Consider the following 26,008-nt stretch of genomic DNA (forward strand, 5'->3'; position numbering starts at 1 on the left):
GTGCTCCGTTTGAGGAGGAGTGGTGGTCATTTGTTATGCTTGAATGAGCACCTTTTTTTTTGCACTCTGTCGACATGAGGGCATAAAGAGAACATTTTGAGTTTCATCTTGGATAGAAATATCCTCAGCACTTCGATGGATCCAGTATAGAGGATGTGTTTATTTTTCAAGTTCATAGTGACTGATCCAGTTAACCGAGATTTATGCCATTCAACCACTCACTAATTGGAAAATTCGTACTAAAAAGTGAATTTTAAGATGTTTTTAATCTTTCACTACGATCAACAAGACTTGATAAATCCTACATTACATTATAAGCCATGCCTAAATTAGCATTAAGAATACAAATTACAAATGATGACACTACAAAATGTTACCAATGAAACATATAATGGATTAATCACTTGTGGTGCAGACTGTTTGTGAGTGGCTGGTCTATGACACTCAAACTGAAATGCATCTTCTGCTCGACCCCACCTTTAGTCTCTTATTTTGTGAAGAGGTCACAGTAAATTGAGTCACTGTAGATGGTAAATCTTCTTGTGCTCAGCTGGTTGGTACAGGACACACTGCTGACATGACCGTTTTACGTGCGACTTCATTTGGTTCCTGTTGAAAATGTTGGCAACTGCAGCATATGAAAAATCCCCCGTTTTGGGGGTGTGAGTGTAAGATCTCCCACTTCCCACCATCTTCCACTTCAGAGTAAAGTCGTGGTTGTTTGTTGTTCTTCTGTGCTGTGACTGTAGAAGGCTGATGACTAAGGAAGGCAACCCGCGGTGGAGTCGTTATGGCAACAGAAGCTTGCCAAATAGACTGTTGAAATTGGACAAATGTGAACAGTCAATGCCCCCCTCCCCCTTACTCCCATATGACATTTTAGGCATCGGTCCTTTGCGGTAAAATTCTGCTCATGGGGGGGAGCAGGTTTTTGTGCAGCAAGGTCAGATCAACGGATTGCGCTGCCTCAGCACCTTTATACAAGTCTCCCAATCAATATCAGGACATCTGAATTCCACTGAGATCAATACAATGCACATATTCTAATAATCTGCCAGTGCACGTTGTCTTTTTTCCCTTTAAGTTAAAAATAAACAGCCACAGATGTCTAAAATGTATAGTTTATTTATTAAGGAGAATACCAACAACACAACATGAATAATCCCTTGCAGTTAACGTTCTCATCAGTAACTAGTCTCCAAACAACTGTTAGCAACAAGTCAAAACTGAATATCAACAAACAGTATCAATCTTTTTTTTTAAACTTTTTTGTCATAATCATTTCTTTGAGTTTGCACTAATTTGTGCTCAAAAGGTGCAAAAAAACCACACTGTGAGGAAGACAGGCAGATAAAAAAGGTACTTTGGTGTGGAGTCAGCACTAGAAACACTGATCATCCTGACCTTTTGGCACTTATTTCTACAAAAATACAAGATGAAAGCGTTGAGTAATGAATCTGTGTTTGTTTTCAATAAATATGAAGAAGCTACAATGCACAGAGGATGGAACATTTAACAACACGTACAAAAATTTGGGTTGGATTATAACATGAGGAGGAAGGTCGTTGTGCAGGGCCAGTAATACCAGTTCTGTGAGAACTGGGGTTGTTACTGTTCTGAGTGTGTACCTGTGTAAATACATGTGCAAAAACATCAGGATTAAAAAAGTAATGCGGTGGCCCATTTAACACAAACCCTCTTGATTCTGCCCTCATATGCAAGTATGGCACATTTACAAGTGTCCACACATAGGTCCAGTCAGCTGATAAAAGATAAAAGGTCTTCCTTTCAATGATCCCTCCATAAAGTGCCTCTTTGTCAGATATTTGCTTTAGTGTCATGTGGCAATGAGGTCAGAAATATCTTAAAGCCTCTCAAATAAAATTACGTTTCTATGAATGATGGGTAACAAAGATGGAGGGGGGGATGGAGGGCAGGATTCCCCTCCACTGCGAGTGTTTGACAAGGCAAAAGGGGCGTTTCCTCTGGGTTCAGTCAACAATGGCAGAGAGCAGAGCCATGATGGCCACGCCGCTGAAAATGAGTAGTATCTGCAGTAGGGAGTGTCTACAAAGACAAAAAAAATACAAAAGGTTATATATTTAGAACGATTTAATATCAGAGGAAAGTCCTATCTGCTCACCTTCACTCCACAGAACTACTTCTCTTCTTCTAGTAAGGCCTCCACATATACTACTGTAGTCACTTTATTTTCTGCTGCCTCCATATGAATCGAACTTTGTGAAAGATTGGCCTGTAAAGCTCAGCTGAAAGCGTGACACGGGTCCTGGCTGCTGCTTGGTGTTGCCCGTTCTGTCTCGTCTGTACCGGCACTTTAACGCGCCACTAAGAAAGGCCAAAGCTAGACCGGATCAGTCAAAAGGGGCTCAATACTGGGAGCACTATGCCTGCAAACGATGCTATTGGTTTTATTTAGGTCAATTCCACTGACGGGGAGCAGCTGGGAAATGTTACCGTATCATCCATTTCTCAAAAGACAGAACAGTGATTTGGTCACTAAAAATACAGTCGAACCATGTTTTACTCCACAAACACACAGAAAGATGTACATGTGAAAAAACACAGGTGGTGCAATTCAGATCCAAGTCAGTGGGTTTAAATAGCAGGAAAGGGATTCAACGTGCTGGTTACAGCTTAGCGACAGTGCTGTTTTTTTTGTACAAGCAGACACTAAATGTAAACATAAAATAGTTCACAAAGATAGGAGAGGTATGTAGAAACATATATGACACCTTAAACTGGATTCCTGTAGCAGGTCCGGCATCACATTCACCAAAGCAATGTAGAGGAAGCCTCCGGCAGTGAAAGGCAATATCCAGCTACTGACGTTTTCTACAAACAGTGGAAAAAAAAAAAAAAAAAGACTTGTGACCGATTTGGTCTCCGGTTCACAACTGGTTGGAATGTGTGTGAAGTGGCGTTTTCTTACCTGCGCCTTTGGGAGACTGTGCGCACAGAGCAAAAAGAGCCCCCAAGACCCCGACCAGCGCCGTCGACATCTGCATGCGAGCGGCACTCCAGCGATCGAACCCCGCCCTCAGAAGAATGGCAAAGTCTCCCACCTGTGAAAGAGGACACGTCTCACAGCTCTGGAATGGCTAGACATGGAGTGCGTTTGCAAACACTGCAGCGGTCAGGCTCTTCCTGCCGGCCCTCTGCTTGGCAAGCATTCATTTCTACACTTAGAAGTGATATTTGCAAAAGTTAGTACAAACTCTCACCTCATGAGGGATTTCATGGAGCAGGATGGCGAAGGTGGTGAGGAACCCAACCTGAAAATAAACAAAAAGTTCAGTTTACGTTGCTTTTTATGAGGAGAAGTCCCGTGTAAAGGCCAGGCACAGCAACAGAATATGATCAGGAGCAAAGGACGAGGTCATTTCCAACTCAAACAAGTTTACCAGACAATCATCACAACAGTTCAAACTCGATTACATCTGTTTATGAAGGAAAAACATTTAGTCAACACTGTGTTGACATAGATTTTTTGTTCTTTTCCTTTTTACATGATACTTTTCTCAATAACGTCGCAATGAATGCACAAGGAGTAAACAGAAAATGCTGGTGAGATGTCTTGTGCGTGCATGTTTGAGACATCTAGTTAACTTCCTCTCTGGCACACTGATCCACAGATCATGCTGCTTGCCTTATGTCTCTCCAGCTGGACTCTCATCCCTCAGCTCCAAATATACAGTAACCTACTGAAGCGGTACAAATGCACGCTACTGCAGCTTCAAATATACCTTTTTACAAACGAGCCTGTGAAATGAAATCACGCTTAAAGAAAAAAAGAAAAAAGAAGCGACCTGTGAGGGGTTTTGTTTGTGAGGTTTTGCAGGAAAGTGGAATTTTCAGCAAAGCAGAAAGTACAAACTATTGAATCTGCTTTGATAGATAATAACATTCGATGGATAGTCGTGTTTGTGAGTCTTGTGAGTCCCTGCTGGTCATTTTCTCTATGAAGGCAGGATTTTGAGATTGCCCTTACTTATAAATCATATCCGGCAAAGTGAGAAAACTTCAGGTATGTTACCACAAAAAAAGCTTTCTTTTTAACCCCACTGACTATTTTCAGTGCATCGGTCAATAATGCAACTTCTATACACGTACACTACATAAATATATCACCGTCATATTACCTAAAACCCTCTGAACAGATACACGAGCCTCGTCTTTCTGAGAGGAGCACAAGTTGGCAAAGTTCGGCAGCTGAATTACAAAATAAGCTTTACAAACTCAAAAAAAAAAAAGTTACTTATTCTCCAGCTTTAAGTTTAACAAGAAATTGCCACAAAACAATCAAAATTCATGTTCCAGCTTTCAAAAACCCTACGTGCATCTTCCATATGTCGAGTCTTTCACTTTTTACTTTCTTTTCCTTCCATTTCCTGCTTCGACGAGTACGTCAACTGGCAGCAGGTTTGGTACACGATTTCTGGTGCTTCTTCAACCCATCAAGGATCAACCGGTGCATCATTAATGAAGCCCTCTCCACCCCGCTGAGGTCTGACTCACAGTGGTGCCCGTCGTCCATTAGCAGTCGAGCATGGTTCCATCCGTCTGCTCCATCAGGAGTTACTCATTTCATCCACACATAAAAGCTTTGAAAAGCGTCCCTTCAGGTCTTTTTTGGCCTGTCTTAACGGCTCAGCTTGCGAACATTCTTCAGTGGTGGTCATGTTTCAGCCTTCTTTACTTTGGACACGTATCTGAACAACACAGTTTGTTGGGCTTTTATGGGCAGTTAGACCCAGAGTAGTTGACTCATTGATAACGCAAATTCACATCATCTGAAATATCAGTATATTATAAGTATTATATTATATATAAGTATATAAGTATAAAAACTGACATGGTTTGGTGCCTGAACGTCAGCACAGACTTTTCAAAGTTTTTTTTTTAATGTTGACGTTATCACAGCTTTTTTACCTTTTTGCTAACCAAGAAGCTCCCAGCTACTGCCAGTCCATGGGTGAAGTTGTCAATGCAGTTGGCCAGCAGGTTGAGGTATCCACTTATCTGTGACAAACGCACACAAATCAACACTGCCACTCGGAAAACCATGAGATGTACTGACAAGGTCATGTACCTCAAAATCCAGATTGTTTCTAGACGGCATGTACTGTCTCTTATATAAGCAAACCACGTGTAAGTCATATGTTTACACTAATATAATTGGCTTTGTTCTTTGTTTATTTTACTAAATGTTCCTAGTTTGTACTTTTCCCCCCCACTCTTCTCATGCTACACAAAAGATGACCTTAAATGGTCCAAGACTTTAAGATAGCATAACTAGACTAAACAACTGGGTCAGACAAAGCATCTCTATTGGGTTAGATAGGTCTGGTACATTAGATACACACCTAAAACAGCACTCACACACACACACACACACATTGTTTATCACATCCAAAGAACACGAGGAGGACAGTGGTTGGTCTGCTCATGCCACTAAAAACTGATTAATTATACTCTGTCAAGTGTAAGCACAACCGATATAAATATGAAATGCTTCTGGATATCTGGGCTCAGCCTGATGGATTTCCTGCGAGAGCTTTGTCACTACGAGTCCAGCGCTGCCATACACTTTACACGTGACCACTAATAAACACTTAGTTTAATAAAAGATTTCTCCATCTTGTTCTTGGGCTTCCAATGAAAGAATCGGGCTAACACTAGTGTAGTTCTTTTTCATCATTTTCTGTCTTTTTGTTATCAGGGATATGTTTTGGGTCAACGTTACCTTGATTTTCTCTGATCTATCCTGTAGACTCTGCTGCTTGGACGATTTCCATGACTCAGTATGGTGTCCATTATTGAGAGAAGCCACTGCTTTTCCACTGAAAGCTGAACTGGACTGCGTCTGTTGGGAAACAGGAAGTCACATCTTGTCCTTAAATGAACCCTCGTCTGTAAATAGATTGTTAAAGTTTTGTTTTATGCTCTCACTGAAGATGCGTGCGTGCCATCAGAAATATGCTATTAGCCCAGAAAACATGTGCTGTCGTGTACTCGACCACCCTTGACTACTAACACCACTCGTGCTAAAAACAGTCATTTAACAGGAGTCTGAATCCCACAATGCAGTAAACAGGCATTTTACTGTTGCACCTGCTGGGTGTCAAAGTGTTCGCCCACTGGGATCAAAGCAGCTTTTGAAACACTCGTTATTTTTTTGACCTTCCTACATACGCAATGACGTGCGCTCATCTGTATTTCCTTTGTTTTCCAGGTACAAAAGGCGACCCTTGAATTTCCAGAATCAAACATGTTTATGTTGCGATTATAAAAGAAGAGACTCAGTCAGCTCAGACTGAAGCTTCTGTTTTCTGAGAACAGCCAACTTCCCTGTTCAATCATTCAGAGACCACACACGCTGCCATTTAAACCGATAGTCAAATTAAGTGAGAGGGAAGTATCCTTATGTCCTCATCTTGCCACAAGGAAATGTTCACACCATGTCTGTGATTTGAAGCACAGGGAAGTTATAAAGTGTTGTGAATTTTCAATGTCCTCCCAGTGACTGGGGCTTAATTTCCATAGCAAAACACTGCAGGTTTTGTTTAATGACAACTTAAATGTGAAGAATCTAGTTAAAAAGTGATGAAATCTTGTCCTCAAGTTGTCCGTTAAGCATTGTAGCTGTGCACCCATGATGAATCCATCCAAAACACTGACCCATTTCAAGCAGAAACATTTTAAAAAAGGCATTCGGCTTGTTTTCATTGCTTCGTGTTTGGTTAAGCTCAAACACGGTATTCTAGGAGAAAACACTTCTAACCTCCCTAACTGTCATACACTGTTCCTGCCTATTGTTGACTCTGTCAAAAAGCTGAGTGCTCTCCTGTGGACTCTGAAATGTTTAAAGCAGCTGCTTCATCCCAGCACTAAAAATAGACACTAGCAGAGGAGCTGAGCCGTGGATTCCAATCTTCTCCCTCAATGGCATTAGAAAGACAGGGAGGGTGGGGGGATGAGACCATCTTTACAAACAGACTGCAACCAGCTGTTCAATCACATTTCCTGTTACACAATTTAGCATAGAAATTCTGAATAATAAGCTTCCACTCTGATGTAAATTTAATCAAGCACTTCATTTCGTTGCTACGTAACACAGCAAGTAAATAATAGATATAAACAGCCGTCTCAGAACAGTAAAAACAGCATATCTCATGTCAGTAAAGTGGATGTTGATCAAGTTCATATTCATTTATAGCAAACAGATATTCTGGTATGAAGGAAATATATATAGAGAGTCATCAGATAGTTATTGTAGCTTTGAACAGACACTAGCAATGAGGGGAAAGGACTAGCCTGACTCCATCAAAAGGTTCTGAATAGAAAAATAAATCCACCCACTATAAAATTCCCAGTCTTGCTTGTTTCATCCAAAACACAAACCTCAGCATCGACTTGACACGCGCTTTTGCAGGATTTATGTGACAGACAAAAATGCCAATCAGCATTTTCTTTCCCCAAAACGTGGAACTATTGCTGTAAACTCTCGGGTGAACAGTAGGTCATCTGATTCTACAGTCATCAAAACGCCGCTGACAGATATGCAGACTAAGCGGGAATGCATTTGCACTGAGCATACCAATGAAAAGAAAAGATGTGAGGACTTGCGTTGACATGCGAGATAGTGAGATTCCAGCAGAAATACTTACAGACAGGTTAAAATTCAGGTCCGAGTCTGAGGTCGGATCTTCGAGGCTTTCTTGGTCTGGGAACATTTTCTCCAACACGAGGAAGACCACCAGACCGACGATTACCCACAAGCCCTGGGTCATGTAGTGATTTTGTTTACCAGCTAGAAGGATAGCAGACAGGTTGTAAATATGTGCGTTTATGTGAGATTATGATTATGCCAGATTATGAGTGGTGGCGCAACAAACAACACGCTATTTACGGATTACATGAAAGTTAAATGTAACATTGCATTGATAAAGATTTCTCCTTTACTAACAACTACAGCAAAAAGGTTAAGATCAATTCAGTTTTGTTGAGAATGTGTTACATTTTAGAGGAAATGATAATGCTATGTTCATTGAGTAAGATTATCATGTAAAAGCATCTTCTGGTCAAACGGATGATTTATAACTTTGGCATACTCCGTTTATGAAGACTGTAAGAGAGCGATGTTATAAGACAAAGCCATTGAGCAGTATTGTCATCCGCAAACAGACCAAGAACTGACCATTTTTTTATATGCTTGAGAGGGAAGACTGGCTCAAACAACTGGGAATATAAAGGTATTAATAGCACTGGCAGATAGGAGACCTCACCCGAAGAGTTGGAGAGTGCCCATGCCTCAGGAAGGAGATGAAGGAATACATCACCAAGGAGACCACCAATAGCAAAGCTCAGGAGCTGCTTCAGTTTCTGGCATCCAGCTGGCAAAACATAGACAAGAATCAGGGAACCAATTACTGTGCAGTATGATTAATAAAGACCCGAAGGGTGCGTACGCACAAAAAAAGTGGCGTACGCACTTTTTCACGTCAACGATCAGATGTATCAAGAGTGAAATGACCGTGGAAATGTACGGTGCCTCACGCCAACTTCAGGGCTGTCATATGCACTTTTCTACAGCTGTTAATTCTTTGGCGACACTTAGAGGTGATGTTGGGAAACTGTTATAATAAATAAATAAATAAATGTGAACACAATTTGTCCTCAGACTGAGTGATGTGCACATTTGAGACACATGAACAATTAACTCTGATGAACAATTAACACACCTATGTGTCAGCAATTACACGAGCGGATACAAAAGTAAGCACAAAGTGTTGCAATGCATACCATTGAAAACAATGGCTGCTTCAGCGGTACTGGAAGACATTGTAAATGGTGCAACTCAAAGAGAGCGTGTGTTCAGAGACAGAGAGGATTTGCTGGCACATGATGACAACTGGCTATCATCAGCTATTTTGAGGGCAATCCTCCTGGAACTGTGCGCAGAGCTGCGGCCGGCGCTGGAGTGCAACATAGCGAGGAGCCATGCGCTGCTTGTGCCACACATGATGTGCACACTGGGGTTTAAACAACCGGGGCATTCCAGAGGGAGCTGGCCAACCGATTGGGACTGTGCCAGTCGACCCTGAGCCGAGCCATGCCAGCAGAGTGGGACGGAATTATCTGCATCTCAGCCAGGTATAGCAAATTCCCACAATGCAGTTGAACAGGCCAACACTGAAGCGCAATTTGAAGCGAGAGACGGTTTTCTTAAACTGTCTTAATCAGCCTCACCTTTTCCCCGGCACACTTCTGCACTAGTTACTGTATGAACACGTTTGTTGTGAGTTACACAAATACATAGGTATTTACCTTTAATCAGAGTCACCCACACTCCCACACCTAACACTCCTGAGAGAGCAGTGTCACCCATAGTTGTGCCGACTCTCTGTTCAAACAGACTCCCCTGCCTGTTTTGGCCACACTTCAGTGGTGGGCAGCCAGTCTCCGCTACACATCCACCTTAATATTGGACCACTTCTTTTTCACCTCTGCTTGTGTCCGCTTCTCAGACCCCACAGCATTCAAGGCCTCACTCACGCTCTCCCACCCACTCCTCTTACGTTTGCTGCTTATATCGCAGGACAGCGTGCCAAAGAGCACATTTTTGCAGGCCTCCACTTCAGAAAGTAGCACCTCCGTCTCGCTTTCCGTTAAGTTCTTCTTTTTTCCCCCCCTGTCTTACTCCTTCTTTTTTCTTCATTTTTTGATCGTGCAGAGACGGGAATCGCAGGTGCAGGGCTCATTTAAATATGATTTGCATATTTAAGTAGGGGCGAAGACAGGGAGGAGTCGGGTACTACGACATGTGCGCTCAATTCCACGTTGATTGGGATGTACAAATGAAATGTGCTTGGATTCATGCGTGCGCACACAATGATACATCTGGATATTTTTGTACGTTGGAGGGCATTTTGGTTTGAGCGTACGCCATGTTTCAGTAGGAAATCCACGCAAGTCTTTGTACATGAGGCCCCTGGAGACTAACTTCTTGTTGGCTTTCTTTAAGGTTTGAGATCAGATACAAATTTGCAGCACTACTGTTCCTTCTCCTTCCGTACCGTTTAATTTGCCCTTTCAATAATTAGCATATGACGCATTAAAATGCAAACATGTGTCTATCTCAAACTGCCAATTATAGCTCTGATTACTCATGCTCCATAGAGACTTTATTCTTGAGGAGTTCCCTTCCCTAACTAACCTCTGGTCAGAGTTGCAGTTGACAACCCACAGCCTAAAATACATCTGGAATGTCCTGTTCCTGTGGGTGGGGCCCCTCAAAGAGCCTCAGATCTCAGGCTGACCTACAGTAACTTAGGTCTGGTCACTGAAGGGCAACATTAATAACAATGTACAGTGCACCTTGGGCAAAATAAACCAACAGTCCGATGCATTCAGCATGGCATCATTTTGAGAGGCTTATGCAGGTTACCGCTACGTGAAGTCGTCTTCAGCACATCTCAAAGAGTCTCACTTTGAACTGTAAAAATGTTGTCTTATACTGCCTGAATCCCTCTACTGGAATACACTAAATCTATTGATGAAAAACCTGATCACTCAGTATATTCAGCTAGTCAGCTGATCCTATGTTGGGGCATATAACGTTGTTGAACCTAAAGCTGTCAGACTGAAGCAACCTCAGATCAAAACACCAACATTGTGGCGAGTGCATCGCGGCTGCATTTCTGTATTTCACACCAACAGCCTTTTTGCTTTGCTGTGCTGCCAACAACCGCTTCCACAATTGTTTTTTAATTCAGCAGGTCTCTGGTAAAGGCCATAAATACAAAGTTTTGTGTAATCCGTAGTTCCTATGACTCAAAAAGTAAAGAGACGAAAGCTGGACCTGTTGAAAATCAAAAAAACTGTGTGAAGGGTGATGGGTGCAGCACTGACAAATACTTAGAAGTAACACTATGAGGCTGTGGCATTACATGACCAAGAGAGTTAATTCCATGTAGAAGCCAACCAAAACATCACAGAACAGCCCCACGCTGCACAACTGTGGTCAGACAATTGAGATCGAAGGCTTCCACTGGACCACCATCCGCGTCTCGTGGGCATCAAAGGGCGAAAGAAAAGGCCGGTCATGGTGTTTCTCTGCACTGAACTGTTTTGGTTTATACTGGACTCATGAGAAATTGGCTAAGCTCTATGGTCTAGTTCTGTAAATCTTCAACACAACACGTCTTACTGCTCTGCGGTGTCTGCCACAGAGTTTCACCTTCTGTTCTGAGTCACACTCTCTGAGAGCCAGTTTTTTAACATGCCTACATAACTATAAAGCCAGTTCCTCTTGAAACATTAAACAACTTTGCAGCCCTTGTCACCAAAGTCTGAGCTATGCATGCTCCAACAACTGGAAGTCAGACAGAGATGTGACACATGCACAGAGAAGCAAAAAAAAACGTCATGGTTATTACATCAAGTGCAGGATGTCTCCAGAGCCCATGTGTGCCACTGGGAATCTAATCTATTATAAAGAAATGGGAGGAAATATAGGGTTTGAAATGTCTGTTTGCTTTTATCTGTTCAATGCCTGCGTTTATCAGACTGCAGCACGTATTTAAAAGGTCCCAGAAGAAGGAGTCAAACTTCAAATAATCACCAGGTTAAAATTCTAATATGTAGAAGAATGTAGTTTAAAAATCAACCAAACCCTGCAAAACTAACGACACTCGTAACCCTTTGCTGCACCTTAAGTTTAGCTCCAATTAGTCAAATTCAATTGTGCTACCAGGATTAATTAACTGTTTGCATTTGCATGTTGATGTCAGCATTCAGCCAAAGCACCAGTGTTTCTTATAGTCTCACAGAGCCACAAACCCGACTGTAGACTCTTTCAACACACTTTAAGCAGAGCTTTTAATTTGAAAACATTCAATGTATGCAACTATTTTTCAACCCACAGCGTAGGTTCACTGGGTGACAGTCCGACATTCTTGCTGCTCAGTACATGAAACTCTTTGCTACCAATCATGTCATCCAATCAAAAAAAGTTGAGCTGTGAACTTGTGTCCCTGCAGTGCAGCTCGCTCCCAGATGCCTTAGATCTCTTTGGCACTTCCAAGAATGCTTATGTTCCACGTCTCAAAATGTGAAACAGCATCTATGAAGTCGCCACTTAAGATGTTCTGTGTGCAGTAAGAAACGCTTTTCAAGAAAGTTCATTTCGAGCTGTGCACCATTTCCAATTTCCAACACAAGGAGGATGCAGCTGGATTTTTGACTGGCTATTATAGATCCAACAGAACCACGTGTTGATCCAGCTGGAGGCCGTTTTCTCTGGCTGGGTGTTAGGATTTACCACAGAGCAGCTGACCTATTTTTGGGAGTTTCTGTGATGCAGAAAGTCGTCCGGAAACATCATCCGTGCCATCCGTGTTGATGGGTACGTCTACTAATAAACAGAGTTCTAATAGTGAAACCCTGCATACAGAGTATAAGATTGATTGCTGCTTTTAGACAAAGATAATTACCATTAAAAGTCATGGATTAACTACAAATCAAGCACACATACATCATACATCTTTGACTTTTGACCCCCTCCCCATGTCAAAAGATCAATAAAATGGGTAACACGTAGCTGATTACTGTCATTCTAATAAAACCAAAAAGTATGCCTTGATGACTAATATCTTAACATAAATGGAGAGCATTTGGGTAAAATGTTGCCACCCTCTTACCTTCTGTTTTGAGGGCTGCTCCAGCTTCAATGGGAAGCACGAGCAGGGGGAAAATCCCACTGAGGCCTACAGCAACGGAGCCCACCAGGGACAGAAGCCAAACATGTGTGTGCTCACTGGCTAAAAAGTCTGCCACTGCCTTGAAGCCTGGGAGGTCATCCGTCAGGCTGTGGCCTGGTCCTGCAGCTGTGGCTGTTGCATGAGCCACAGTGGTTTGTGTCATCTTCTGGCTGCTTGATGCCCCCTTGGAGGTCAGCAGCAGCAGGCTAATGGGGATAAACAGAGCAGCTACAGCCCAGCTGGGCTTCCAGCACCTTCCGCCATTCATCCGTGCCACGGTCCGAAGATCACTTGCAACCAGTAGTGCTGTAAGAGGAGCGTGAGACAGACATGTTGAGACAGACGAACCTGCTAACTATCTTAAATAAGAACTGAAACTCAAGATGTCACAGTTTCCTATAGTCAAAGAGGCAGCGGCAAAAAAATAAAAAAATTATACACATTTAAAAAAAACATCTCGGTCGTGTTTTTGCATGAAAAAGAAAAGACTTCAATGTGTCAGACATGTAGCCTTTAGTGCATATAAAAGGCAAGAGCACTCTGTAATTTAAATGGGGATGCTTTCCATTTCAAACGCCCACTGAAGTCCTCTTTTGACCACTTGCAGGTGCGCATTAAAATCTATTCCACTGCGTTAAAATGGAAACCCTACATTTGTATTTCACTTTGGAGAAAGGGAAGAAGCTCCAGAGAAACACATCTGGCAAACAGAGCAGTCACAACAGATTTGGTAACATTTTCAATGAGCTTTATTTCAAATGGTATGGCGACACAGTCTACGGTTCATTCCATCTCATACGCACCCAGAACAAACTCCAGATATCTGGAGCCAAAACGGACGACCCTGTGAATGGCAAAGAGAACATGCTACCGACCCGGTGTGCTCTCTTACCTTTAAAGAGTAACACAGCTCTTCCACTAAAGACTGCCGTTGGGTTGACTCTCTGGGCTGCAGTTGCAACACTTGTTAGCAGCTATGATCCGAAGAGGACTACCGGTCCCAAACAAGGTCCCAATGTGGTAACAAAAACCCAAAACCCGATTCACTGTTGGAGAATAATTCACTGAAAAAGTTTAGTTGAATTTTCCAGTGTATAAAATATCCGATAAAAAGACCCTGCATGTCTTCAATTATATTTCATAAAGACAAAGTGAACTTGGCCAAAGTCAGGAAGTAAGATGATAAAAATAGAAGAGCTGCATCTAAAAATCAGAATCAGTACATCTCCAAGGACCAGGGGAGCTGCTAAATACAACTGTTTTGCTTCGTGGGTGCAGTCTCAGAGCTGCACTTTTTAAAAACAGAAATAAATCCACCTTTAAATTGTATAGTAAAACACATGACCAGAAACCAACAGACAAAATGAGGTATTTTGGGTTGGAGAACTGCTTTTTAGCCACCTCAGTAATTTCCATCCTGCCACATGGAGGTGACACATGGGCCAAAACGCCCCCATGTTTTCCTCTATATTCTGGAACCAACATATTTCACGCGTTACACGCATAAACCGTCCTTGAACTGAAAGCCTCTGTCTTTCAAACACAAAGAAAGACCCAAAAGGTATCAGTGTCGTCATTGATTTGAAGCTCACACCAGATGCGCTTCGTTGAGGAGTGTGTGGATGAGACAGAAAACTACAGTCACAGCAGACTTCCAGCCAGACTTCCTCTTGGCAGCAGCCTGCAAATATCTTTTCCATGTCGCATTCACTGACTGAAAAGTTGAAGTTGCTACATCGAGTTGTCTGCAACCTCGTAGTCACAAAGTTCATAAAGGCTGCAGCAGCCTGATGAAAACTATCCGTTTGTTTTGTCTGGCAAAGTCTCGCGAAGTAACGGTGAACTGATTTACGCGGAGACATTAAAGTAGCTGAAAAAGAAATACAAAAGCCGCCGCAACATTACGGACCTTATGTTGAAGGCAAATAATTCAGGAAATTCACGTTGCACTGAAAACTCTGACCAACACACCTCTCAAGTATGTAGGTAAAAGTTAGCAGGCTAACATTAGCCGGTGTACGTGTCCGGACAGAGACGGACACAGCTTTGCTAATAAGGTTAGCTCCTCAGACAGGGAGTCACTGCAAAAATAATGCTAACAGCTATTTAAATCACAGCTAGCATCACTTTCAGAAACTTACTCCGGCCGAAAAAAATAAACTCTGCAAAAAAATAAAATGCTCAAATCAAAAGTCTGAGTGTGGTATTTTATCTGAAAATACCTTATAGTTAAGAGAGTCTGTGCACCAGTGTGTCCCTGCCATCCAGGCCGGTTTGATGAAGGCAGGCTCGCGCCGCTGAGTTCCTCCAGACTCCCAGCTGCTGCTGCTGCTGCTGCTGTGGGCCGGCAGGAAAGTCACCGCGGCTTTCCCAAACAGCCACGTATCAGGATCCAGGAGGGGGAAAATATCAACACGAGAGCGGAGTCACAACATGGATCCCGCCCCACTAAAGATTTCAGGAAGTGACTTTATTTCCCCCAAAACAATTCCCCCACAAAAAAGAGGAGCCAACATTTCTGAATCGAGCAGGCTTTTTTTTTAAATATATATATTTCAGAAAAATAGTGAGTCAAAAATAGGAAGAATCCAAGGAAGAAAACACGACGTGGGTTCACTGAACACACCAACTCGCTGCATTTAAATTGATGTTAAATTGATGTTGCAGCATCTTCACAGACAGCCATCTCATTTAAGTGTTAATCTGTTTTTTATTCATGGTGTATTTAAGAACAAAGCAACGATGATGCATCTTTCTCTGTTTCAACTTGTTACACTAGTCTACATACATTTCAGAATTATCTGAGAGTACAGCCGATAACTAAAAAGGCTAACTATTATCAACACTTATCGCTTCAATAACCTCTAAAGCAAAGAAAAAAATATGAATATATATATATATAGTTTTGTTTGTCTCAGTTCTATCAGTGTGGCCCTGTGATGGACTGGAGTGGCCCTGTGATGGACTGGAGTGCACCCCGCCTCTCACCCAGTGGTAGCTGGGGTTGGCCCCACATAACTCTGATTTGGATGGATGGATGGATGGAAGCCATCACAACAGTCCACTTGTCTTACTGAAACGTTTTTAATAGGTGTACAAAGTTGTTAATAGGTAAGTCTTCAATAAAACTCCAAAACACACGGAAACACAGGATGTCAGTGCCAAATTTAGGTTGCTCAACCTCTTTATATACTTATGTTACACTACATTATAAACCTCCTCTAATCAACTTGTTGTACTGTCTCCATGGGGAATTTTCTTTGATTCAGAGAAATTTTAAACAAGCCTAAATACAAAGCACCATATGAGAAGTTATTCGCAGTAACCCACCATGCACATAAAAAAGCAAATATTCATAATGATTATGAAAATCAGCCTCATGGACCCAATTAGAGTTTCTGCTGTTGTGAGATAAGAACCAGACAATGTATGTGTTACTGAGAGTGTGTAAGAGAGTATAAAGAAAGGGTATTATCTCAGTGTTCTGTCTCACCAGAAGCAAAATAATAATAATAATACAATGCTCACTAAAAGCTGCTCCTACAGCATTTTGTTTTACGAGCGCAAATCTGCTCTTTTAAATAACAAAAAATAATAATAATAATAGCTTTCAATTAAATCCTAAATATTACAGGTAGCTTTGAATTCTGAGTGTGTTTTAATCGTAAAATGATAAGGGAGATTATTTACATAATTTAATTAAAGGTTTCTTTAAGATATTTGGCTGTAATTTCTGCTGAAAAGCAACATTTGCATCTTTCGTCCATGGAGCATTTTTGGTCTGTTCATGCACATATGCAGTGCATGTGCATATGGCTGACATGATAGACCTTACACAGGACTAAGCACAGCAATTTAACCACTGTACTTAAGTGATAGTTGAAGTGCTCAACTTAAATACTACTTTATACTTCTGTCCACTACATTTAAGACTAGACTATCCCCTTTAATTTACAGGTCTGTTAGCTTTTCCAGCCACCGGACTTCAAGATCCTCAAAGCTTGCAAGTTTATTGATTGTAATAGGTTGTTGAAGAATAAATTCATGGTTTGTCCCATCGAAAAGTTGTTGACATGTATTTGGTGTTTTCAAGCTGTGTAGCAACTCTACAAAGAGAAGCTCCTCGTAACATTCAAAATGATTCAATCTAAGTAACTTCTTCCAGTCTAAAGAGTTACATTGTCTCAAAAAAGGTATGAAAAAATTAAACAGATTTTTGCTGAAGAAGGAGGTGTGATTCTCAGCAGGAAGATATGGAACTATTCTACTGTATCCAACTATAAAATGAGCGCGATCCCACTCGGCAGCTACAACAACAGAATGTACAGTCATGTGTAAAAAGACATTTTTCAGGAGTTTACTTGCCATGACTTTATGAAAAGAAAGGGAACATAATGGTCCCAGTTGGACAAAATCAAAATTAGGTAAATACTGTGGGGAGAGCAGCGCCTTGACACTGCTCGAACCACATATTGTTTAGGATCAGAATGACAATGACGAAGCATTCTCAGACAGATAGAGATTGGGTTTGGGCCACATACACACAGAATGATATCAAGAGGTATAAGAAGATCTCACAAACTAAGGTAATTGAGAATTTCCGTGCATGCTGCCATGCACATGTCTCTGTGTCGTTCTGATCAATAAATTCCCCACAAGACGCTGCAAATGAACAACAAGACAAAAACTAGAAGCAGTTTGTAAAAAAAAAAAAATAAGTACACCCATCTTGCCATCCATTCATACATTTTCCATACCTGTCTATCCTTTTTGGGTTGGGGGGGAATGGCGGTTTCCATTGAGCTAGAGGCAGAGTACTTCCTGGACAGCTCGCCAGACCTTCGTATACACCTTTACTGTTTCAATAGAAATTGAATGCATTTGATTAATTGATCATCAGTAAGTTTGAGCACCTCCATAAAAGCAGAGAGTTTGGCAGTTTGCTGGTCTGGAGCGTTCAGGTGTGTGTTAACATAATGCCAGAGAGGAAAGACATTAGCAATGATCTTGGGGTTATAAGACTGTTTGCAAACAAATTGGAGTCCATTATTCTACAGTGAGAAAGATTACTCACAAGTGGAAAACATTCAAGTGGACGTCCGAGCCAGTTCACCCCAAGTTCAGACTCCGCAATGCTGAGAAAAACTAAAAAAACAAACAAGCGCTACATCTCAGACTCTACAGGCCACAGGTTACCATGTTAAATGTTAAAGCGCATGACAGTGAATTAATAGGAAGGGTTGCAGGAGAAAGCCTCCTTTCTCTAAAAAAGACATGACAGCATAGCTTAGGTTTGCAAAGTTACATCTGAACAAACCACAAGACTCCTGGAACAATGTCCTTTGGAAAGATGAGACCAGGGTGAAGATGTTCGGCACATAATGCACCGCAGCACTTTTGGAGAAAACCAAACACAGCATGTCAAGCACAAACCAACTATTAAGCACTGTGGTGGACGGGTAATTAACTGGCTTTGTTTTGAGTGGACCACAAACTCCTCTGTATGTCAAAATATTCTGGAGGCAAATATGAGGCCATCTGTCTCTCAGATACGGCTTGGGTCGTGAAACGGGTCAATGATCACAAACACAGCAGCAAATCTACAGCAGAATGTCTGAAAAAGGAAATAATCAATGTGTTGCAATGGTCCAGACAAAGTTCAAACCTCAACCTGATTGAAACTCTGTGGTTGGAGCTTAAGAAAGCTGTACGACAATATCAAAGACTGATAACACCATACAGAAAACAAATACTTGCTGGGAAAGGTGGCTCTACAAGCTACTGAATCGGGGAGTCTACTTACTTTTCCAAACATTGCATCTGCTTTTTGTCTTAGTTTTCAGTGAAGAATTCATTTGGTTGTCAATCTGACATTGTATTTACCAAATTTTAAGATTTAGTAAGGACCAGGTTGTCTTTTAAAATATTCTGATACATAAAACCTTAGAAATGAAAGAGGGTGTACTGAAATGGGTGCACATTGCTGACGATAAGTATGTACATTAACCTAATTGGACTTTTGAAAATAAGAATCAGTATTTGAATAGGCACATCTATTTAAATGTTCAATCTTATGATGCCTAAAAATATCATTTTAGTGCTCACTACTTGTGGGCTCCTCCCTTGATGAGACCCCCCTACTGGTCAGCTCCCCTTAGTGTTCTCAGGTGGGGAGGGGCAGAGACTGAACTGCCTGACCACCAGGGGGTGCCCTTGACAGACGTTAACATCATCACTTGTAGTTTAACATTTGACGTTTGCTCTGATAGAGAAATATATCAAATAAAATGTCATTTTATATCCCTAAAAGCATCTGTCTCAGCGTCTCAGTGCTTTTTATTTTTTAACTCTTCCTAATTTTAAGTGGAGCAGCTGTCCCAAAAAATATCTAATTTGGACTTGGATTTGAGCTGCATGAGAAAGGATGACATCTCGATGACAACATTAACAAGCCGCAGAACATATCATAATGATCTACATTTTGAAATATTCCTGCTCCTGAAGCGATCAACCGCATAATGAACAAACATACCACGAACAGTCTTTGCTCCCATCATATCATGTCATGGTGTTTCGCAACATTTTGTCGAATACAAGGGGACAACATGTCCTTTAGAGACACTTTTCTTTTTTTTTTACCATTTAAAGTCTAACCAATGTTTAAGTTCTCAGATTTGTAAAAATAGACTAACTGACATGCAGACTTAGCAGAGGGAGATGTGAAGATAAAAACAAAAAAAAAACATGATTAATATCCGCACTGAGTCATCTTTGTCTGACTTGGGCAATACATAAAGAAAGAAAGAGGAACTTAGTTGTTTGGTAGGACAGAGGCCCAAAGCCTTATATGGGTATCTATGGTCAAAAGCGTGCATTTTTGTGTGTAGTTTGGGAATGAAGAGTTTCATAAAAGTCATGCACTGTTGAACACACTGAGATGGCAGATTAGGCTGACCATAGCGAGGTAGTACTCAAACGTGTCATGTAGGAAAATAGTGATGTTAAATGTGTTAAATGTGTGTTTGTGTGTGTGCATGTGTGTGTGTACAAATGTCCATGTGCCTTGTGATTCACCCTTGTCTAATAATATCGACGGCCAAGTCTGATAGTTGAAGCTTGTGGAGTCCAGAGAAAATGAGGAATCAGGAATAAGAAGTGAGAGGGCTGGATGTCCCCTTGCATGCATGTCAAGCGATGGTTCCATGTCATTGTGAAACACACAATGGCCACTGAAACCTCTGGGGACTATGAGCCAGGAAATATGGGCCTTAGCATGGACCATTCGCCTACAGAACTGAAATATTCTTTATAACATTCTCGTGTATTTTTCAGGTTTCATTAGAAAAAAAGGATTATGTGTGAAAAAGAGTGCATTTTGTTCAAAACCCTCAGAGCCAGTTTTGTGAGCTAATGCAACCCTTGCACATTATTGATGGACTGCTTGTCATATACAGTTATGGTGTTGTGCCAAAGGCTCAGATCATGTGGATCTAAATTACAATGCATCTGAAAGTGACAATTGCCTCCGTCTGCCAGTAAATTGCGTCCTACATTGTAATCAGCCCCGCATGAATGACAGCACTGAATAAAACATCCATGGAAGAGAATCCATGCATACGCAGGGGCAACATGCAAACATGCAAACCAAGAACCTTCTCTCTGTGAGGTGGCAGCTCTAACTCACACACCACCGTGCAGCCCAGCATAAAATCAAATGACACATATATTAAAATTCCTTGAAAGTAAATTTTCATCCAATTTCACGTCAGTTTGCTGCCTGTGTTTCTACAGTCAAACCTGCCATGTAGTTAAATAATATAGATGATAATATTATATTAACAATATATTAATATATATATATATATATTTATAATATTATATTATAATATATTATATTATTTTATAATATATTATAAACAGTTAAGTCTGATGGTAGCTGGTGGGTAGACTGGACCAAATGAACAGGAGCACTGGACTCAACCTTAAAACACTTGTTTCATAGCAAGACTTTGTCATCTTCTTGTTTTAATAAGGAAGAAGAAGAAGGAGAAGAAGAAGAAGAAGAAGAAGCCTTATAGCACCAACCTAAATTGGTAGAATTAAGGAAGTTTTTAGTTCCCCTGCAAATTCTGAGATATATAGAAAGCCTGCATTTTTCAACCACCTTTGGCAATTTGCTTCCAGTGGTTCAACAACTCCCTTGTGGACACTTTTACGACTCGCCGCTGGAGGTTGTACAGAGGGTGCTGGTAAGAGTGAGACTGTGTAGGCGTTTCCTGGCTTCTTTGAAACAAGCAAACTGATGTTAGATGCTGCTTTGGCATTGCTTTGTGTGTGTTGTTGTTTTTTCATAGATATCCAATTTTGGATTTATGAGCTATTCCACTATTCTTTTTATCTTTAACCTGTAGTGTTTATTTAAAATATTGTCAAAAACGTAAGTCATTGTTTGCTTTAAATTTGATCAGAATTCTCACAATCTGTTTCGTTTGCAGCCAATATGGTTTCCCCAAACAAATAAAGAAACAGTGATAGGGTGTTGTCAAGGTTTTTGTATTTTTTCACAATAGGCTGTTTTTTTCCCTTTAATTCACTAAACAACACAAAATGTATGTACCTCACTATGTAACTTTGGGATGGATATAACTGTTGTTTTTTTTTTTTAAAGTGAAATTCTATCAAATGGTGTCATCGATTATAGTTTTTTTTCTTTTTTCTTGCTACATAGGTTACATTTAACCAAAGTTAGTTGACTAATGACTCCTTCTTTTTTCTTTTTTTTTTAAATCTGAAACCTTTTCTTTTTTTCTTCAACCGAATTACTCAACTGGCTCAGAAGAAATGGTGAGTGAGGGCGATTACAAAATTCAAATACTGCCACAGGAGTTACAGAGTGTGGACATCAACCTGCAGTCATTCTGGCCAAACTGATGTTCAGCAGAGGAGGAGTGCAACACTTCCTGTTGCGACGTACCCTGTATCCTGTTTTCCACAGTCAGTGGTCATGCGTGTCATTCCCCTCTGCAAAGCTGTGTGGGCAAAATCTTGTGACCCTGTGCTGTGAATTTTTACAGACTAAAACAAGGGAGACTGCAAACGTCTGAGAGAAATATTAACCGTCAGCAAAAATTCTGTGTAACAGCACTGTAAATGTATTCTTGTCTGTTGAGAAATGACTGTGGCTTTAGTCCGAAACTGATCAGGTAGACTATGTCATTGTGTAATCCAGTGTTTTGTAGTGTTAAGAAAGGTGTAACAATACGAGGATTTGATCACCAGCGCAGTGTACTTTCTTCAGAATATAAATAACATCTTGAAATCAGCTCATAAAAACAGCGATGAGGACTCTGACACCTCCAAACAGCGGGCCCAGAACTCGATGGGCCTAACTATGTGACCATAATTGGGAGGTGCCACACTTACTGTTTGCGTGCTGGTGTAAACTTGTAGCCATCGCAGATATGGATCTTGTGACTGCATTCAGACTGAAAGCTGTGAAGTGTTCACTTACACCCTGTGCTACAACCAAACTCGAACTCTTGGTCAGAGCTGCGGCAGGGCACAAGCATGCTGTTTCACATTTTGTCCCTAAAATATGCCAGTACAGGAAGTATTATTTTTTACGATTTATCTTAAAAGACAAAAAAGGATCCTTTTAGTTACATTTTGTCTTATTTAGTCCCCTTTACATGTTGTAGATTTTGATTTGTCATTGATGACTATGTATTAGTAATACTGTAATGCATCATTTTTCAGTTAAAAACCAAGAGGAAGGGTTGTCAAACATGCAGTTAACATTATAAAAGGGTGTGTCTAAGGGAAGGCGTGATGTTTTCCTTACCCAAACCACATCATTTTCAATATCTGAATCTAACTCATCATAAATTTTACTCTACAGTTTTGTATGCCTAAATCTATTGCCAATTTCAAACTTCGGCTTGTTCAGACATATGAACAATATATTGATTGAGTATATTGATTGAGTATATTTGAATCTTTTTTATTTTTTATCCATATGACTGTGGCAGTTTGCTGATTCTTTGGTTTTTACAGTATCTGCCTGGACTACATGATGTCATAACTGTCACTTGTTGCATGTTGTCTTGCAGCAATAATTGCAAAGCATAATCCCCAAATCATGTGTAAAAGATTGAAACAAATTATATTCAAATGATTTAGATGATGATTTAGATAAAAGGTGAATACAACTTCTACTACTGGCTACTAGTGAATTCAGTCTGTGTCAATCTATAATAAGGCGTAAGACTGTTTTTCACAAGCTCAGTCTGCTTCACAGAACATTGAAATAAATTGTAATTTGTAAATTAACCTGTAACTAAATGTAGAGGGGCAAAAAAATACGACATCATCATCGGCGTAGTTGTAGAGTGTAGGTAGTTAGAGCTGATGGAAGCAGCCATTTAAAGAGCAAGAGGCTCTTAGTTGTATATACGGTAAGTGTATTCAAGGACACGTTATTATGAAAACTGTAGGAACCAGGGATTGAAACAGCACTCAGCCATACTCATGGCAGTGTTCTGTAGCTATGCCTGGTTACAGATTGATATGTTTCACAAATGTGAAAATCACATTGAGACAGAAAAAAAGCACAGCTGAGGGACATTATTGAGTTCCAGATAAAACAGCACAAGCACTATTGGTTCGAATGTGAAATGTACAGAGCTCTGCCTGGGCAACACGGGCAGCATTTTTATTTAGTTTGATGTGAACTATGGTGTGGGCTTATATGTAACAGCAAACACGTCTCACAAAAAATTTGGTATTTTGGGTATTTTCATTCAGATGTCTGCTAACATGACAACTGTTTTTTTTTTTATTATTTGGACTGATTCAAGCTTGCAACCTTATATTCATAAATATCTGAACCCAACTAACTCCTTTTTCTTTGTAGCTTTTCATAAAAAAAAAACTTTCACTTACATTTTGTTTTTTTTAACTGTGGTGTAATGCCACCGTTTACCCCCTTGTACCTCGTCATACGTGTTGTTGAAGATCCTATAGTTGTGCAATATCAAACTGATGCTTGTGTAACCTTGAAAATGTAGTTTTAGAGCCTGCATGATATTTTACTAAATCAAATGGTGTGAGACTGAGTTGGCAACAGTTTGAATGAATCAAACACATGTTGACAATAGCTCCGTCCCCAGTCCCTTGGTTGAAAGACTTTGTAAATCTCCCACTGGTATCACAACATCCAACAACATTAATATTTTGATGTTTTTAACATCTGTGATGATGAGTAACCATGCCAACAAAGGAGCTGTTTTCATGCGGAAGCAGCTGATTAAGCTTTCCAAAGCGCAAGAAATTCATAGAAAACACCACAAATCCAGATGAGTTGAAGAGGAGACGTTGCTGATGAGGAGCGAGGTGAAAAATGATTTGTTTTCATTGAGAATATGAGAACACGGGCAATTATAAATGGACAAGCCTGAAGAGCTGAAGATGACACAGAGGGAATGCAGTCATTTGTGTTTCACGTGGCAACAGGAGCATTTCCCAATGCCTCTCAGACTCTACGGGCACGCAAAAAATAAAGAGGGACAGCAGTGTTTGTTAACAACATTTTTGTAATACTGGACACACTACTGTGAGAAATGACTGTGACTTTAGTGCATCTTTACACTCTGGATGTTGAACTGTCGGCTGTGAATTTCTGTCCATGTCGTCTACAGAGAGTTGACCTCTGACCCCTGTCGACTCTGCATGTGACATAGTCAGCTCAGTTGTTGCCAGTATACAACACATTCATGGTGATCTCTGGATAATTCAACCACACCTTTCTCTCTGCTACATTTCAACTAGCCGAGACTTTGTCAACTTGTTTTTAATAATTTCGGAATTTGATTATCCAGTTATTTTTCTCAATTACATAAACTGCGATAATGTGATTTCCCTGTGGGGTACTGATAAAGTATGATTCAGTTCAATTCAATTTTCATACATGTGCAATGTTTAGTCAGTTTGATAATCGATACCCCTTTGGTACAGTCAGTTGAAACCTTGCGTTGTTTTTGCAGAGAGATTTAGTATGAGTCTAAGATAAGTGGAATCTTTGTGTATATTAGCAGTGTTATTCAAAGTCACTTTAAAATCATGTGCACATGACAAATAAAACATTTCAAAAACGGTGTCATGTGATTTATTTGATGGTTTAGAAGTTGTTTTTATGATGTTGCAATCTGCCTGCGGGATGCGAAAGAGTGAAAGGCTAACTTCTTATTTTTTTATACAGGACATTAAGTAGATATTTGTGACTGGTTCCGAAGCCAGTTAATGGGGGGGTTATCTTTCCACTATCTGTTTACTGCAGCTTCTGTGCTTCACACTAACCTTAATCAACATTCACATTGTCTTGGCACTTGGCACCAAGTCACGGACAGAAACGTGCTCCATCAAAGTAACTAGTTCTAATAGCATAACTTGGATAATCCTGACCATATAACACGCAAGTGGATCATTTAAAGGCAACCCTCAAGGAACTGAATCTGAAAGACAAGTTCCCACTTCCTCAATTAATGGTATGTCACTGTTGGTGAGCTTGTAATGTGTGCTGCGTGTACTTTATCTCTCAGGCCACAAGGAAAACTAACTGTGACACAGATAGAAAAACAGACTTGTTGGTCTCACAGAGACAAGGTAGAGAAACAACTCAGTTTTAATACATTTGATAATTAGATTTTACAGTAAAGATTTTGAAAGTTCATAAAATCTCATCAAGACATTGCAAACCAAAATGTCAGACAGGAATTAGTACAGCTGAAAACAAAAATAAAGTCACATAAAGTCAGTTATACATGAGAAAAACATTTTCAAAAAAGTTGAAACATTGTGCAAAACGGATCATTAAATCCACATATTTGATCCCAAATAACACAATGACTTGTGCTACAACTGAAATAGGGTATGTGTATGGTCATTTGGGGTTTATGTCAATAATCCAACTCATCTGTTTCTGAAAAAGTTAAAAAATGAAAATGAAAATGATTACGACAAATTAGATTAAATCAGTTGAACACTACAGGGGAAAAAAGGTCATTTACAACTATCTATTGACATGACAGGGTATAAAAAGGGCTTCCCAGAGAGGCTGACTCTTTCAGGAGTAGAGATGGGCAGGAGTTCAACGCTCTGCAAAAGGCAAGTAGATCAACAGTTACATATCTCAGTGTAAGGAATGTCTGGATTACATCATCTACAGTATA

General features: G+C 40.4%; 1 protein-coding gene and 1 long non-coding RNA gene across 3 annotated transcripts; one reads left to right on the forward strand and one right to left on the reverse strand.

Moving 5' to 3' along the window:
* Positions 1 to 1,109: 1,109 nt before the first annotated feature.
* On the reverse strand, positions 1,110 to 15,218 carry slc39a13 (solute carrier family 39 member 13). 2 transcript variants are annotated; one of them, XM_072380709.1, is made up of 10 exons: positions 15,005 to 15,218; positions 12,723 to 13,088; positions 8,307 to 8,414; positions 7,689 to 7,831; positions 5,765 to 5,884; positions 4,951 to 5,040; positions 3,243 to 3,293; positions 2,951 to 3,083; positions 2,754 to 2,853; positions 1,110 to 2,067 (listed from the first exon to the last, which is right to left on the reverse strand). In XM_072380709.1, the coding sequence occupies exons 2-10, from the start codon at positions 13,048 to 13,050 to the stop codon at positions 1,992 to 1,994; spliced, it is 1,149 nt and encodes a 382-aa protein (XP_072236810.1). In that variant the 5' UTR covers positions 13,051 to 13,088; positions 15,005 to 15,218; the 3' UTR covers positions 1,110 to 1,991. The 2 variants fall into 2 exon arrangements, with proteins under 2 accessions (XP_072236810.1, XP_072236811.1); XM_072380710.1 differs by lacking the exon at positions 15,005 to 15,218 and adding an exon at positions 13,675 to 14,062.
* A 5,732-nt stretch (positions 15,219 to 20,950) lies between these two features.
* LOC140301983 (uncharacterized) lies at positions 20,951 to 24,932 on the forward strand. The gene is made up of 2 exons (XR_011914940.1): positions 20,951 to 21,031; positions 21,619 to 24,932. It is a non-coding gene; the product is annotated as an uncharacterized lncRNA (long non-coding RNA).
* Positions 24,933 to 26,008: the final 1,076 nt, after the last annotated feature.

Source organism: Leuresthes tenuis, unplaced genomic scaffold (genome assembly GCF_036924035.1).
Source record: "Leuresthes tenuis unplaced genomic scaffold, fLeuTen1.0.hap1 SCAF_2, whole genome shotgun sequence".
NCBI classification, from domain to species: domain Eukaryota; kingdom Metazoa; phylum Chordata; class Actinopteri; order Atheriniformes; family Atherinopsidae; genus Leuresthes; species Leuresthes tenuis.

What these genes read in the sequence shown, in the direction of transcription:
- slc39a13 (XM_072380709.1), bottom strand. Translation starts at nt 13,050, where the DNA reads ATGAATGGCGGAAGGTGCTGGAAGCCCAGCTGGGCTGTAGCTGCTCTG. An exon ending in AGCAGCCCTCAAAACAGAAG is followed by an intron (nt 8,415 to 12,722) that starts GTAAGAGGGTGG and finishes ATGTTTTGCCAG; the next exon opens with CTGGATGCCAGAAACTGAAG. An exon ending in GGCACTCTCCAACTCTTCGG is followed by an intron (nt 7,832 to 8,306) that starts GTGAGGTCTCCT and finishes CTATCCTTCTAG; the next exon opens with CTGGTAAACAAAATCACTAC.